Source organism: Neopelma chrysocephalum, unplaced genomic scaffold, assembly GCF_003984885.1.
Source record: "Neopelma chrysocephalum unplaced genomic scaffold, ASM398488v2 Primary Assembly neopelma1_60, whole genome shotgun sequence".
In the NCBI taxonomy this organism is placed as follows: Eukaryota; Metazoa; Chordata; class Aves; order Passeriformes; family Pipridae; genus Neopelma; species Neopelma chrysocephalum.
The window spans coordinates 9458299-9475494 of NW_020897715.1; the positions used below are offsets into that span (position 1 = coordinate 9458299).

The 17196-nt window shown below is 44.4% G+C and overlaps 1 protein-coding gene across 1 annotated transcript; it reads right to left on the reverse strand.

Annotated features, from left to right (window-relative positions):
• Positions 1 to 8362: 8362 nt before the first annotated feature.
• Positions 8363 to 16678, reverse strand: NFKBIZ (NFKB inhibitor zeta). Its single transcript, XM_027681569.1, has 12 exons — positions 16577 to 16678; positions 16002 to 16141; positions 15053 to 15089; positions 14854 to 14957; positions 13984 to 14747; positions 13423 to 13528; positions 12946 to 13092; positions 12390 to 12453; positions 11597 to 11766; positions 10827 to 10937; positions 10541 to 10708; positions 8363 to 9881 (listed from the first exon to the last, which is right to left on the reverse strand). The coding sequence occupies exons 2-12, from the start codon at positions 16128 to 16130 to the stop codon at positions 9828 to 9830; spliced, it is 1854 nt and encodes a 617-aa protein (XP_027537370.1). The 5' UTR covers positions 16131 to 16141; positions 16577 to 16678; the 3' UTR covers positions 8363 to 9827.
• Between the last annotated feature and the right edge of the window lie 518 nt (positions 16679 to 17196).

Below are 17196 nucleotides of genomic sequence, written 5' to 3' on the forward strand. Positions count from 1 at the left end.
ATTGGTAAGCCTAAGCTTCATAGAGGTGGAGCACTCAGAGGCACCAGGAGAGGCAGGATTTGACTGTCCAAGCACAGGAACAGTGCTCCAAGGAGGAGTCTGAGCAGGAGATATGGAAAAGGCCAAGCTGGATGGGTCTTTGAGCAATCTGGTCTAGTGGAAGTTGTTCCTGCCAATGACAGAGGGGTTGGCACTAGATGATCATTAAGGTCCCTTCCAACTCTAACAATTGTATGACTCTATGGTGAGCAAGTACCAGAGCAGAACATGGTGGACTGAATACAAGAAGACAGAGGCTCTTGGGAGCTGCTCAGTAGTCACCAAAGAGCCATCAGCAATAGTCTTGAGCAAAATAACATCTCGAGATGAAGTTTGTCAGCAAGGGGATGGAGAAAGTTGCAAAGTGTAGCCTGCCAAAGTATTAGGGACACCAGCAAAGAAAAAAACAAAACCACTATCAAAACAAGAAATAAGTGTGATGGGGGAAACTAGATGGACAGAGGATTGACAGCATGCATAAAAGCAAAGAGAGAAGACAGAGCAAAACCAAATTGACCAACACTCTCCTGTCCCCAAAAAAAGGCAGCTTTGATGCAGGCTGTGAAAGAATGAGGCAACAGGGATCTGGTGGCACAAGACAAGGCAGGAGGGTTGCAGTAAGACCATAAGGGCTCACAAGAAAGGATGGGGACGATACTCCATAGTATCAATGTAAGACGCAAGGAGATGGGGAAGGAGGAGTAGGGAAAGATGAGAGAATGGACAAAGTAAGCCAAAAGCGAAGCTAATGGATTCAACAAAGGCAGAGAAGAGTGTCTACTAGTATGGCAACACTAATTAAGAGGATGTAGGACCAAGATATGATGGCAGCAAATAATTAAAGGTAGTTAAGAGGAAGTAATTTAAGGCTAATAAGAGTCAGTAATTTATCAGGAGCCAACAAGAGTAAAGAGTTCGGGAGCAATAAATTCAACAATGGAGTAAAAATAAACAGGCAGAGCAAGAACCAGAGCCATTAGAAGGATAACAAGGACAATGCTGCAGCAGCATATAAACACTGTACACCAATGGCGAGCAGCTGATGGAGGTCCAGATGGAGCTGTCAGGCCTCCTCCCTATCCTTATTCAAATCTTCCCTGAATACCCATTTGCGCCAGGAGGCATTTGGGAAGATATCAAGCCAGTGATCAGGGAAGACACATCTTTTTGAAGTAGGGCCCCTATTGCACTTGCTTCTGCACCTAGCATCTCAAGTCAGAGCTCTTGGGGCAGAGGCTGTCAGAGACTTCCCACCACAGTGGGGTGGACAGAGTGGGGACAGACGCAAGGCTGGGGGAAGGTGGCAGCCGCTGATAGATCCCTGAAGGAAGGTGCTATTGCTGGGCTTGCAGAGCACAGGCAGCATGAGGAACAGGCAAGAGGGCTTAACAGTTGCAGCCCCAGCTAAGGAGTGACAACCAAGAACTTGCCTGGGGAGCAAAGGACCATCCTCCCACGGGAGTGGGGAAACAGGAGCCCAGGCAAAGTGGGAGTGGGAAAGCAGGAGTAGGTGCCTTCCCCACAGGTCTTGCTGCATCTTTAGAGCACCTTGCTAGAAAGCACATAAAGCTTATTATCCATGCTCCTGGAGCTCCTGCTCTGTCCAGCTCAGTTGAACAAGAGACAACTGCTATTGTCCCTGCAGATGGGACACCTCTCACTCGCTCATGCCCAATGTCCAAAGCTAGACAGACAGAAGTACGCACCCACCCTGCTGCTCCCCACATTCAATCTTGAAAACCCCAATCCTGAGCTCAGACAGCTTCAGAGTGAGTGAGTGGCCAGTGACCGCACGCCAGCGGTCAGGTTTGCTCCAGCGCTCCCTCCCATCGGCTGTGCCCGGGCTCAGCCGCAGCCACCGCAGCCCCGTCTGCGCTCACGGCTGGGGACGCGAGGCATGGAAAGGGCTGCCCTGGAATCAAGAGACACACCTTGAGACATGGATGCAGAGAGCGTGGGAAAGAAGCTAACGACATTCATGTTCATCAGAAGGCAGATAAAACCACTACAATAATAAAATTTCATTATGACAGCTAAGGGAGAAGAAACAAAAATTCTTTGTTTACTGTGTCTATAATAAAGTACAAAGGTACCTGCCTTTGCACTACTGGTTGCACAGGCAGGTTTCAGCCCTGGGTGAGGACTAGAAGTTGCTGGTGTGTTGTGTGTTGTTTTCCAGGTGGCAGATCAGCCCTTTGCAGTGTTAAGTCAGCCGTCTGTGCCACAAGGTACATGCAAAACACATTTCCTGGGGTCCTTCTCTTTATGGGAACAGAGAGCAGAGATGGCAAGATTTACTAGTTCAACAGACGTACAGATTTATGAATTCATGAAGAAAAAGGGAGGACATTAGGGTCCTCACCAACAGCCAAGGACAGTGCTTCATCATTACTAGGCATGGGAGAGTCCAAGTTGATTTTCATTCTCAGAACAGAAAACCATTAGAAACCTGACTTTTATTCTTCATAGTGTTTTGGTTTTCAGTAGTACATTCAATTTGCAAATTCAAGGGAATAGTATTAGAAAAGTGTCTATTTTTAACAAAAGATGGTAAAAACTTCTGAAGTAATGAACTAGTCCTGGATAAAAAGATTCATCTTCTTTAAAGAGTTTTGCTGCCTTATGTACTCCCACACAATACACTTTACATACTTACATTTTGCATGCATGTATATACATACAATTCTCCTACAGAGTACAAAAATAAATTGATCCATATTATAAACTCATTCTACATATGCATGTTTTTTTATTCACAGACATGTGTGAGAAAGTTTGAGAAAATGAAAAACCATACCTGCCTGAGACTAGAGCCAGGGGCAAGGACAGAGGTGGATAAAAGCTGTGTAAAAATAAAAAAAAAAATAAAAGCAGTAAAGCATCTTCTCCTATCTGCTAAATTTTTAAAGACAGTCTTTTTCCCTCCCTTATTATTTTTTTAAGATAAGTCCATCTATCCTGAGCACCAGAGCAATTGACCCAGTGGCATGGTTACCTCCTAATGAGTTATCCGTGTCTCAAGCTGAATCTTCTCACCCCTCTCCCAGAAGGAAGACTTATTTTGTATAGTTCCATCAGAGCATTCATGGCGGTGTCTTAAGCACTGTTAAAAGCTCAAACCACTGAGACAAATGCTTATTCCTCAGTTTGACTCATCTTTCTTGTTTTTGTAAGAAATCCATTAATGACTAAGTATGTTTTACAACGAGGTTTTAAAATGTCTTTATACAATTTCACCTCACTTTAAGAAGGTTTTCATAGTTTTACCTCAAATGTTCACAAAATTTAATGATTTTAGAGACATTGGTCTAGCTCAGAGTTCACTTCCATCATAACATACTCAATTTGCTCTGGTCTATTTTTTCCTTGTATTGTTCTGCTTTTTCTCTTCCTGTTCCAGCAATCATGGCTTAGAAAAATTAAATTTTTCAGGGGAAAAAGCTCCTTTTTGAGATTTTGTACGATGGCTGCTTCAGCAGTCTGGCAATGCTAGCAGTGAGCAAAAGCAGTATCACAGGAAGGGTCTCTGAATGGAGCATGCAAAAGACATGAACTAAACATGAATACCTACAAAAGAAATGTGAATGACCTACAAAATAATCATGAATGACCTACAGGTCAGTCATTGCTTACTGTCTTACTTGGCAAATTTTGAAAGAGCAGGCAACTAGAAGGATAATTGCAAGCCTGCACTGCCTTCAGATGAAGCTCCTGTGGTTCCTTGAGTATCTTCAGACGAGCTTTTTTCCTTCTCTCTGCTTCTGGTTTCTTATCTAGCTGATGGGACTCGTGATTACTAGTGGCTTTTGAAGCCACCTGGGAATCTATTGATGAATAATGATAATAGCATGCTACTATCTTGGTGGTTTTTCTTACATTGGTCCTAAAACTCTTCCTTGAAAAATGTACATGGGGTTCCACTGGCAACCCAGTTCTTACTCCTACACTGTATGCCCAACTATTCAGCACAGAACAGAGGACAAGGGCATAGGGAGCATCGTAAGCATCTCTCAGGATCTTTCATCACTGTGACCTCAAATTTCCAATTCTTAAAGAAACCCCAGATTTATTGGCATCACTTACTGGACTGTTTCTAGTGGAATGAAAGTCCTTGAGCAAGGACCTATGGTCTACCAGAGGATAATAACAAGAGGTACCTGCTCGGCTCTCCAGGGTTTATTGGCTGGCCATGAACAGCAGTGTTTATGTAGTCCCTGTCCTTTTCTAAGGCAAGCCTGAGTCTGAAGCTTGTGAGGCAGCTCTGGGCCTTCCCAGAAAGGCCTCAAGAGCCACATAAGCAATGACTGAAGGCTGTCCCAAGGAGCCATGTACTGAAATGATCCAAATTCTACCTCTCCCAGCTTGAGTCAATGGAAAGAGCTCAGCACTGCTGAAAAGGTCTTTTGTTTGGGGCCTAAAAACCAGCTACAGGAAGCCAACATGCAGCATTTACTACCACGACCTACCTCAGAAACAAATGGTACCTGCTGTGGTACCAAAAGGTCACCTATGTGACCAAGACCATCTGAACAGAACTACAAGCTTTCATTAAGCATGTGCAGAAGCATCTCTGCACTGCAACCACAAGACATTTCACTCAGACTCCTCAATCTGACTTGCAGCCCAGACAAGTCTACAGAAGCACTGTGCAACTTCTTTCAATTGTCTGCTCCCCCTTCTAAATCTAAAGCACCACCTCAATCATCTTTCCCTCAGGCTTTCTGACCAGCAAACGGGAAGGGAAAAATTTCACCAGAAACTAAGGGGAAAACCACGTGTGAAGTACAAGTTGGTTAGCACAGCAATCACTTTCTCAAAACAGCCTAGATCATGTTTTCAGTGCTAAGAGTAAGGTTTACCAGGTAAAACAAAGACTTACTGAGTCAGTCTCAATCATGAGAGCTGAAAACAAACAGATCTCAAGAAAACACAGCCCAGGATATGCTACTCTTCTCCAGTAAGCCTAAGAGAAGTGCCTGAAGAAGAAACCAACCCCCAAATCTCACTATTAGAAAAGAGACTGTCTGAAGGAGAAAACAGCACCCAAATTAGAGACAATCTCTGGTGTAGCACGTCCGTACTAGTGTGGTTCCCAATTTCATTAGTGCTGCCTTGAGTGTTTTGCTATCAGTGATTGGACCTAAAGAAATACTGTAAGATTAGAAACTGGTCCATTAGCCAACAACAATAAGGAAATTTTGCCAGGAAACAGAGCTGCCCATATGGCCTTTGTGCACAGATGAGCATTCCTAGGTAGCAAGACTACCTGTCAGGAACAACTTCATTTCGAGGCTAGTTCTGCCTCATTTACAGGCAGAAATAACAGCAGTCCAGGGGCAGTGGGGGAAGGAAGTGAAATGCTGCTTGAAAGGTGCCCTGATGTCTGGGGATGCCACTTGCCTTTCTAAACCCAAGCATAGGCCAGTGTCTGCACAGCAATGTTGGTCCTCATCCTACTCGGGAAAAGTAAAAAGTGTGGTATCAGAGGCTGGATGACACTTCACCAATTTGAGGAGGATTCAGTTGTAGGACACTCCCAAGCCACCAGTCTCACAGGCCAAAACTACCACCAAACACTCATGAAAAGTAATAGATAAAAATAGAAGAATTTGGTTTTAATACATTGAAATACTAGGTCAATTTTTGGCAGATACTTAATTGCAGGACCCTGTTCTTTGTCGTTATATGTTTACTGCACTTTAATCATCCTCAGCCGTTCCCTTACACAGGAGAGTATATATATTCTTTTAAAGAAAGGCAACCAGATACACAAACTGCCAGGCAAGAAGAACAAGCCGTTCATGTCGTATCTTTGCAGTCACTTCTACCACACCCAGCCTCTCTAATAATGCACTTCCTGGCTATGTTTTTATTGTCTGATAAAAATATAAAATGAGCAACAGATGTGGGAAAAGTACTTTTTCCATCTCCAGAAGCAGAACACATTTCTTGTAAACCATGGATTGCCACCTTCCACAAGTGCAGCCAGACGAATAGTCCACAAAAATCAGAAAGCAACTCTTTACTGAGGTTTGGCTTACTTAGACAAACAAATCAGAAACATCCTGGGAACAAAGCACCATGTGTCTTAATATTCCTACTCAGACCTCAGCCAGAGTCTCTTCTATCTCTACTCCAACCAGAGAAATAAATGGTGAGCCTGCATCCACATCAATAAAAGCTATTCAGCACTTTCCCAGCATCACAAATTTTCAGGAAAACACTATCAGCCTGCAAAATATTTAGTGTTGCTTCCCCTTCAGTAAAAAGGGATTGTTTCTAATAGCTAGTTATATCATGTCAGATATGGCAGACCTTTCTAAGATCACAGGGGAGAAAAATGAGTCAGTTAGAGTAGGGATGCTTTGTTGTGAAATTGCCTACTGAACTCTTGAGACAATGAAATTAGGCTCTAGGCAAATTAAATTAGCTTCAAACACTTCAGTCTCCCCTTAAGAATTTTCTGACTTGGAGTGCCAGGAGTGCCCCTTCCAGAAGGGCACAAGTGCCACCGAAAGTACCACACTGCTTCTAAATGCCTCTCACCAGCACCACCTACTTCATGCTCAAGCATTGGTCGAACACATCCTAATATTCTGCCAACCTAATAAGCCCAAAGGACTTTATCCCTTTATGAGATGACTCAGGTAATGCCACCCAGAAAGGAGAGCCAGGCAGTCAGATCAGACTGAAGGCCCAGAATATCTTGTCAGCAAATCTTTTTCCTGTGTAATCACCTTTTATAAAGAAAATGAAAATTATCTGGAAAGAGTACTATTGGGCTCTTCATAAAAATAAAAAGTATGTACCCAAGGCAGGGTCACTTGCAGTGAGAGGAGGAGATGACAGCATCTTCAGCACAATCTAGAACCAATTAGCTGTTCACATAAAGCAGTGCCATTTCATCTTTGCATATCCTAACTAGAAATTCAATTCCATTTCCAGTCTCCATCATCATTTCACAGTCTTATCTGCTAAAAAATGCACAGTTTCCTCCCTCCATCACCTTACCTCAGCACAAAAAGCCATTTTTTAGACTTTCAGCAATTAGTTTTTGCACAGGGCAGGAACAGAGGAACTGCAAGCATGTCCCTGAAGGACTCAAGTGGCTGCGAGGTGATTTACCTGTTTTCTTCTCATGAAGGGTGCAACCAGTATCGGTGAAGTAAGACTGAACACATGAACCACTACCAGTCTAGGCACAGTGATTTGAGTAAAGAGAATAAATTAGTCTGGTATCAGGCCTGTGAAGTGTCCATTAGCAAGTCCTCAGGGAAGAGCTGTGAGTAGGGCAAGCCTGCAGGACAGTGCCTCAGCACGGAGTGGGCTGCCTCACCTGGTAAATTGCTTCAGTAACTCTCCCCAAAAATGTTATTCTTCTAAGTATGCACCCAGGCTCTCCTGCATCAACAAGTGTCTTGTTTCTACCATTTTTCTACTATCTCTAGGAATTGCATCCTATTGTCTGTTGTGTGCTTGCTACCTTCATCAATATCTTCCAGGTCTCATGCTGGGAGAGCAAGCAGTTCATCCCCACCCAGTTTCTCTGGCCTGTCCTGGCTCTACAGAACTGCCCTAGTTTACTCTCTTGCTCCCTGGAAGGAAGCTCCTACACACCTCTGGGCCTCTTCCAGTCCCCACACTTTCACCTGAGGGGACACCCTCACCACACAGAGCAGTAAGGCAGGGGCAGACAAAGGGTTTATACAATAGCACAGTAGCAGATCCTAATGTTTCATCCGCTTTTCCCTCTCGACTATTGCCATCTCACCAGTTTCATGCTCAGCAAGGACAGGCTGTGATGGCAGCTCTTCCTCCTGAAGGATTGCTGCCAGCTCAGAGCCCATTTTCTTATCTGTGAAGCAAGCACAGCCCACCTCCATGTGTATGGCCCCATTTGGCTACACAGACTGCCACCTGTGCTAAGGTGACCCTTGTGCCTGGGCTGCAAGAACTGAGGGCCAAGGCAAGGAAGTCATGGGAAGAACATGAGAAAGTTCTTGTCAGAACTTTCAAGTACACAGGGACAAGTGTTCAAGTGACAACCTGCAATTTGAACAATCTGGTGACTATTATCTCTATTTGGGGCATATCTACTAAATACACAGGCAATACAACTGCACAGTGCATGACCCAGAACATGCAAGCACCAGCTTCAAAACCAGCATCAAACAAGGGAAAGCCTTAACAGCAGGATGGGGAGACTTCATTTCATTCTTAACAAATTACCTTAGAGCCTCACAGTATTACCATGCTAAAATCAGATTTATCTCAAGCTTGATTTCATTGTCATTGTTTGTATCACACACAATAACCACCAAAATTTAATTATCATGTTTATTCAAACACAAGTTACATGTGACCCTTCAAGAAATACATTGCAACTAAGCCTCCACATATCAGATTTTTTTCATTTAGCTTGTCTACAAGACATACTTTGTCAAAACAGCAAAATCAGACTAATTAAATGGTTATGGCAGAGAATTGCATGTGATGCAAAAACAGCTTAAGAGCAAAGACCATAGAAAGAACACATTACTGGATTAGAGCCCAGCACAGATCATTCAGAAACTGATAAGAGGAAGTTTTTTCCAACAGAACACAAGTATACAGCATCATTAGTATACATTTTGCATTAATAATCATAATTATTAAAAAATAGAAAAACATTAACTTCAAATATTACTTGGCTAACCACTATACCTATAAGGTAAAACCATAAATGGACTAAGTCTGCTCAGGAGGTGGAAAACATTAAGTCTCTAGAATTAACTAGAGCTCAATTCAGCAAGGTACTTATGCATGTGCTTAAGCCCTACCAACATAGTGGGGCTTACACATGTTGAAGTATTACAATTAACATGGAGATATTTCAGCATGCATCAACAGTTTAAGTGCATGCTAAATACTTGCACTGAACCAGGATCATATCCCTTAAAGTGCAAGTTACATATACACTATAAGAGTCATGATCTTTCTCTCTCAATCTATTGCTCCATCAAAAGAAAAACCCCTACTGGGCATGAGAAAAACTGATAGTCCCTTGAAGAAGCATGGTTTTTCATGTGTTATTAACAACAGTGCCAGGACAATCTTAACTGTACTTTCCATCTTCACTCTTTCAAAACAACAGAATTTACCTGATTTGCACCAGTCTAGTATTAAAACTCTATATGCAATTTGCAAGTTCAGGATCAAGGAACTTGTTTCTTCAGGTCATTCCCTAAGTGATCAATAGATTCTTAGAAATATACAGCTGTACAATAATGCCAGTGACTATATACAATCCTGCACAAGATATTGGAAGAAAGCTAAAAAGTTACATAAATAAATGTTCAACTTCAAAAATATTTAATTTCTCTTGCACTTAAGTGTTATTTAAAACACAAAACATTACAAAGGCTGTACTGTTAAACTGTATCAGCTCTCTCTAAAAAAAAAAAAAAGAAAAAAAAAATCCTGCAGAATTTCCCTCGTCTAGAAGTTATCTGTATGGCTGTTTAAATAAAATCAGTCTTGCCATAGCTGTGAAATCCAGGTATCCAGGCAAATGTTCCACATACTTGGGAATTAAACATTCCCGTTTGGTCAGAGGAATTTGATTGTTGGGGTTTGAGGTTTTGTTTTTAACTCTTATATAACCCACTATATAATAGTGAACAAAATGCTTTTGTTTCATAGAAACAACTAACATTTGCCCACACCAGGCAAATGGTCTATTTACAGATACATTAGGACTGCCTGACTGACAGTGAGTGTGAGTTGCTGAACTCCAAGAAACATGGAGCCTAAAACGGCGACACTCTCTGCTGAATCGCCTTCCCTTTTAGGATACGTCTTATCTGGAGAAGAGAAAGACACAAAACCATTAGTATTCATCACCCTAAAGCGACTCATAATCTGAAAATAAAACCCCACCCTAGACCCAGTTTTGCACTCCTCATTTATCTAAGCCTAGGTTCTGAGTTCAGTTACACAAGAATTGATCCAATTTCACAGCACTTGAACCAATGAAAGGCAATAGTCAGCAACTCAGTTGTGCTTAAGTTACAAGTCTCTTATGCCAAGAGTCACCTCTTTCATCATGTATTTATACAGCTCCTAGGAAAAAGGGATTTTCTCCATCTGTAACTTTGGTCTAAGAACTGCCTTTACTAACTACGACAAGAGCAACAAAAGCACAATCATGGGTCATACTGAGATGAACTGGAGAAGGAGTATTACCTCCAGTATGTTGCAAGGTTACAAAGACAACACCTATCTTGACAGAAAAAAGCTTTTGAGACGGAAAAAATAAAGGTACAAGTGAAATCTAAAATTCCAAGTCTTTGTATATTCTGCCTGATCTTGACGTTGAAACTAAAGATCTCTGAATAAAGTGGCACTTGCTAAATCTTTTCCTTAAAAGCTGCAACTCAAAACCCAAAAGAAATTTTTGGAGAGGAATAAAGCTCTTGTGTAGATAGGGACAGATGGAAGGAGAGGGTTGTTATGATTTTACCTGTTCTCCTACAAGGCCATCAGGAACCAGGTGAACTGGCTGTTCATTCTCCAAGTTTCTGGCACTTGGATCAGCTCCCTTACGCATCAGCAGGCGCACAGCATCCAGCTGGCTCACCCGATACTGCAGGCTAGCAGCCACGTGGAGTGCCGTGTTGCCATTGTAAGCCTGAAAACGGCAAAGCAACTCCATGAAGGAAAGGTGGGGGCATAAGACTCAGGACACTTGCGGTGCCACACACGAGCACATCCCAGATTTTATCTGCATTACAGGAAAACTACCATACCTTTGCATTAACAAAAGAGAGGCAGTTGGGCAGCTCCAAAAACAGACGAATGAGCTCCAGGTTTGCTTCTTCTGCTGCCAAATGTAAAGCAGAGCGACCACTTTTGCGATCCTATCAAGAAAGAAACTGTTAGTCTTCCCTGCAGGTGCTTCACCTATCCAGGGTGAACATGTAGACAAACAAAAACAGAAAGCAAAGTAATTGCAGAGTGTTGAACAAACATACTTGCACTACAATTCATCAAAAGTCAATCTGAATATATATTTTAATATCAACACCTGATGAACAGCAGACCTGAGCTCATCTGGAGGTAAGCTTACATAATGTAACATTTTGATATTTTGGCTAAGTAACAGTCTGGCCCAGCACAGACCTGAACTGTACAAGGAAGCAGTTTTTAATTAGATGTTGTAGTTCAAAAACAAAGTACCATCAGTACCCCATTACTATGGATACCTCAGAGTGCTCCAGAGATATTCTTACTTTTACAACACTACTAACTGCAGCCAGCGTAGAGTCATTTTTAATCCAGAAATTAGACTGTCACCTCCCTCTTTCCCTAGGGTTCATTTGCATTGATAATACCTTGCTCCCTGCTCTGAATAAATGCAACATTCTCATCCCATTTGGGCAAATCAAACTGTAGGGAAGCTTTCAAATTAGTCTACTTCCTTTGTAATAAAGCTGAAATGTGGTGTGAGAGAAAGCGACATGTTCTGCTTCCACATTCTCTCTGGATCTGGCACTTCAGACTAAACCATTTTACTTACTTTTGCTTCAACAGAGGCTCCCATTTGTATCAGAGTCTTGATAGTTTCTACCAGGCTCTTGTTTCTCAGCAGAAGCTCCTGGACCTCAGGGGAGTGAGGTGGCTGACTGTTCTGCAGTTCATGCAGCACAGCATTATGGGCCAGAACTGCACAGTGCAACGCTGTCATACCTTAACATAAAAAAAATTAAAATCATCATTAATGAACAAGTACAATACAGAAGTATTATCTGGCTGCTTGTTTCAAAGGCTGGATAAAATTGCTTCTCATCCCATTAAGCCCAGGGATGGTTCCATATTTGCAAGTGACAGTGACTGCTCCCAAGCAGCTTGAGATTTGGGTTGTCCAACACTGTAGGAGTTAAGTAGCAACCTACAGTGAGCTCTCAGCCAGCAGATAATGAAAGAATCAGTTTCTAATATATTTTTTTACAAAATATACATTAGAAAGAGCTGTTTATGGAAAAGAGGTCCAAATAAAGCAGCTCTCGAGTGCCAGAGATTCTGGCTTCTGTATCCACTGATGTAATGCTGGCACTCAAATGTTTTAAACAATAGCCAATTACTACCTACACTCTCTGTGCCAAACGTGGCAATCGTATGCAAGAGGAAAGAGGTCCTGACAGACACAGACTAACCATGTTTTTATCTGACAGATTGTGACTGTAAAACCCTAACTGACAAAAAAACACTCCATTTTCTTGCTTCTCAATCCAAGATAACATTCACATCAGCACCTATAAAACATTGTAGTATCCAGTAACTCTGTAAATTATAAACTCTTAACTGCTCACCATCATAGTTTGTTGCCTCAAGGTCCACATACTGATTGCTTCCCATGGCTCCCTTTTGGATTGCCTACAAAAGTCAGAAGAGGTACACATTTAGGTCTTATCCAAACCACATACCACTTCAAGTTTGTATGCAGTCTTACTGCAACAAAGTTGCAATAAAAAGGGCATCCCTGTAAGTGTTCAAGACCAGGCTGGATGGGGCTCCGAACAACCTCATCTATTGAAAGGTGTCTCTGAACACAACAGGGTAGCTGGAACAAGATAATCTTAAAAATCCCTTCCAACTCAAACCATGCTACGATTAAGAGGAGACTTATTTATTGGTTTGGTAGACTAGAGGATTCCAGTAAATGACTTCAAAATGTTGGTGAGAACCTTAATGTGAAATTCAGTCTCACTTCAAGCTGTTAATGTAGAGCCCTGAGACACACTCACAGGGCTACCCACAGAGAGAAAAGATAAAGGAAGGAGTGATGTTTCCAGAGTTTCCCCAAGACAACTAACACGACGTGTAAGCGTTAACGGCCGGGGCAGAGCTGTGTCTGCTGGTTCTTACCTGGAGGACCTGGGCATGCCCCTTCTCAGCACAAACATGCAGCGGCGTTCTACCCCAGCAGTCTGTGGTGTTGACTTGAGCCCCCAAGCTAACCAAGTCCTGCACAATGAGATGCTGGTTGGCAGCCACAGCAACCTGGAAAGCGCTCTGCAAACATCAAGAAGAAAATTTAAGCTATTAGTCATCTGATCTCTAACAGGAAAGAGCAACTAAAACAAATAAAAAGCCTAGCTGCCTGGTATTATTTAAGCAGTGATTATGAATACTAGGAAGCCAGGACAAATGAAGCAGAGCACATAGTTTTACCAGCTCAAGGTGATCCCAAGAAGTATTATTAGCTCAAGGTTAATATTAGTATGCAGGCTAAATCTTGGGGTTAATATTAAATAAGCATTTCACCACATCTTTCTCAAGGTCCAGACATGCAGGAAGCACTCAGGTGCACAAAGCAGGTGCAAAGGCTTTTGAGAACCTCACCTGGCCATTGTGCTCTTTAATATCCAGCATGTGCATGGCAGCCATCTTCCTTGCAAGAACATAGGAGAGTGCTCGACGGCCCTGGGCAACAGCAATGTGAAGGAAGCTGCAGGAAAGAGGGGAAACAGTTACACCACCATACAAACCAGGGCTCAAGACATTAGAGATCCAAACACATGGTAGGGGGTGTTATGCTGCCAGCTTCAGACCTTCTCTGCATAACTAAGACAGGAACATGGGTACTTTCTTACCAGGGCAATTTAAAGCATCTAAAGTTGAATGTTTTTCTCTCCACTTACCAAAGTCTATTGATAAGTACTCAAAATTAGACAATATAAACACCTCATCTACTCAGTGTGCTGCAACTCTTTGCATCACAGCCATCAGCAAGACCACATGTTTTGCTTGATTACCTTGAACTACTGCACTCATGACACAAACACTGCTACTGAACGGCTTCCACTACACCACCCCGCCTCTCAACTCCCTCCCCAGTCCACCAAAAAGCAAAACCATTCCCCAACCTCCCACATAAGAAATACCAAGATAAACGGCACTCACGTGTCTCCATCCGAATCTTTTGCAAGGAACTGGTCTTGAGATATGTTAGCCAGTTTGTTTTCCTCCTGCTCCACTTGCCATTGAAAAAATGACTTGCCCAGCTGTGTCGTACTTCTGGCAATGCTTTGATCAGGTAGAGAGACATTCAGAGCAGCCAAAGAGACACTGCGCTCCAGACCACCACAGATGTTGCTGGAAAGCAAGCTGAAGTTCGGGGCGTGAGGGGCAACATCAGCCTGTGGGTGGGCACTGGGCAGAGGCTGGAGGGGAGTGGAGATGCCCTCCGAGCCTTCAGAGTCATTCAAGAGGGAGGAGAAGCTCTGGGACGGGCAGTACTGCAGTTCATGGCTCTCAAAGGTGTTCTGCTGGTAGGCAGGAGACTGGTCATTGGCAGCAAACGGCCTGTACTCCAGGGAGGGATCTGAAGGATAACTCTGTGACAAATCTTGGTTCTGGGATGGGGGGAACTGGTAATGTTGCGGTGGATCAAGTATATGCTGGTTGGTATGATCTTGGAATGGCTGGTATTTCTGGGACGGGGAGAAAGCCTGTGTTCCTGGGCTGTCCTGGTACTGCTCACCGGGCGAGCCGTGACTGGAGACAGAGTGCATCCAGCTCACCTGCACCGTGTTCAGGGAAATGGGGCTCGACTCGTTCTTGATGTTTATGATGTTCTGCAGCAGATCAGAACTACTGTCATGCTTTGGGTCGTTTTTATGTGTCTCTTCCATGTTATCCATAGAAGTTGGTGTCTGGGGTGGTGTCTGACAGGAGGAAAAAAAAAAAATCAAAACAAGCCCCAGAAAGTTAGAGGTACAGTTGTATCTGGCAGTTTCTGATTGTATAAAGCAAAAATTACTACAAACTTACCAGGAGATGTGAGTGAATATTAGCTTGGCGTTTGAAAGAAGGTCCATCAGAAAGGAGCTCAGGAGCCTTTCTTTTGCCACTGTGACCTAGTATGCTCTTCAGCTCTGTTGAAAAGTAAACAAATTTAGAATCCATTTGGAGGTTACTCTTACAACTGATTTAATACTGCAAGGTTTGTATAAAAAAAAAAACAATCTACCTGTGTATGGCTCGTAGTTCACCAATCCTCCTTGTGCCTTTCAAGAAAAATCCAGATTATTCTGTTATTATAATGTTATTAGAGGGGAAAAAAAAACAAAACAAAACAAACAACAGCAATAAAAACACCAAGAAAGCAGCAATAACTTCCTTCTATAAACACAGAATACACCTTATAGTAATTCTAGTACATGGTTGTCTAACCCTAACTTAATTGCTTTTAATTAAGGTTAGAAAATGGAAATACTTTCATGAAATTTAAATGAAAACCACCATTTTTCTTTAGGCTTTTTAAGCTATTTGTTACAATACCACAAAACTCCAGAAAATCTAGAGAAAGATACTGTTCCTTCTGAAGGATTTCTTTTAAACATGAATAAGCCAGCCAGTTTTACAGTTCTCCAATGCCGGGAACTTTTCCATGCAAAAATCTTTCAGTGACTTATCTAGAAAGCTCGCAAATACACACTCAGAAAAACTATTCTAATAAAATCAAAAATACCCTTTATCTTCTCAGAATTTCCTGTATTTTTTCCTGTCTTTTCAGACTGGAAGTGGAAGGGCCTACCTTTATACTATGTGCTCTGCACAGAGAAGCACAAGAGCACGACAAACAAATCTCTCCTGAGAAGAATCCCCAACCCTTCCAATGAATGATCTCATTGCAGTTAACAGGGAGTTTCTGTGGTTTCGTAACACAAATGTATCTTTACCCAAACTCCCTTTAGAAAATAAAGCTTCATAAGAACATTTTTAAGTGCTTCCTTCTCCCACGGTAAACCTTTCCACCGATTTCTGCCCAGCAGTATTCTTCCATTATGTGTTGAAAAGGAAAAACACTGATTCCAGTCACATCAGATAAAGCAGCAGCTCATTTCTAGCGTTATCGCAAGGCACAGTAACCATTAAAAGCAAATGTACAAAAAGCAGTGTACAAAAATGCCGGTTACCTTGCTTTCGTCAGTGGCGGGGCCCGAGGACATCTGTTTGCTGCTCCTGAAATGCAGCAGGAGCTCCTTCACGGAGTTCTTCACGCGGACACCCTGGAAAGGTCCTCTGTGCTGCTTTCCCCCCCCCATGTGTTGGTCAACTGCGGAGACACGAAAACAAAACCCGAATTTTAACCTCTGATTCCGTTATCACAAAAAAAAAAAAAAAAAAAAGAAAAAAATACAAAGCCGGGAACTCTTGTGGAAAACCACCTAAACCCCGGGTTAGCAGAGAGGAGCCAGGGCGCTGCCCCCCGCATCCCCTCCATCATCTCACGGGCGTGCAGCTCCTCCGCTGCCCCCTCGTCCGGGCACCCCCCCGGCCGCTCCCGCTCCCAAGGATGGGAACACCCCGGCGCTGGGCTTGCAGCGCCTGCGAGCCGCGCCCGCCCGACGCGGCACTCCCGCTTTTCACCGCTTCGGCGGCTTTTCAACCCGAAAGGGTCGGCGACCGGCTTCGCCCCCCGTAGGGACAAAGCGCGGACCGCGGCTCCGCGCCCTCCCCGCCCCCCCCCGGGCCGGAGGACACGCCGTACCTTGCAGCGCGGGGCGGGGGCCGCCCCGGGGGTCCCTCCGGCCGCCGCCGCGGCTGCTCACCGAGAGGTCCGAGTCGGATCCCGGCGAGCCCGGCGCGGAGGAGTGCGCCGGCGAGCAGCTGCCCTCGCTAGAGTGGGGCGAGGCCCCGTAGAAATAAGCGAGGTTGATGGGGCTGCTGAGGGCGCCGCCGTCGCCGCCATCGGGCGCCGCGTCCCGGCTGCTCTCCACGATCATGGCGGTGCCGCGGGGCGGCGGGCGGCGGCGAGGGGCGGCTGAGGGCGGCGGAGCGGGAGCGGGTACGGCCAGGGTTAGACGGGCGGCGCGGAGGGCACTGAGGGCGGCCGGGCGGCCGCGGCACTTATAGCGGGTCCGCCCCCACGGGGCGGTGCCGGGCCCGGGCGGGGCCGCGCTTCCCGTAAGGGCCGCGGGAGGAGCCGCGCCCGCGGCGGGGCGGGAACCGGGAGCGGGGCAGGGGAACACGGGGGGTTCGTGGCGTGGACGACCAGAGTCCTCATCCCGGGCACCGGGCACCGTCGCCAGGGTAGGGGTGGCGGGATGGGATGGGAACGATGGGGGTGGTAGTTATGGATGCCACCTCGCACCCTGTCCTCCCAGCTTG

Excerpts from the sequence above, each read along its gene's own strand:
- NFKBIZ (XM_027681569.1), bottom strand. The coding sequence starts at position 16,130 with ATGGGGGGGGGAAAGCAGCACAGAGGACCTTTCCAGGGTGTCCGCGTG. Across the intron at positions 12,454-12,945 it reads GGCATGCCCAGGTCCTCCAG|GCAATCCAAAAGGGAGCCAT; the intron begins GTAAGAACCAGC and ends TGACTTTTGTAG. Across the intron at positions 11,767-12,389 it reads TGAGGCAACAAACTATGATG|GTATGACAGCGTTGCACTGT; the intron begins GTGAGCAGTTAA and ends TTTTATGTTAAG.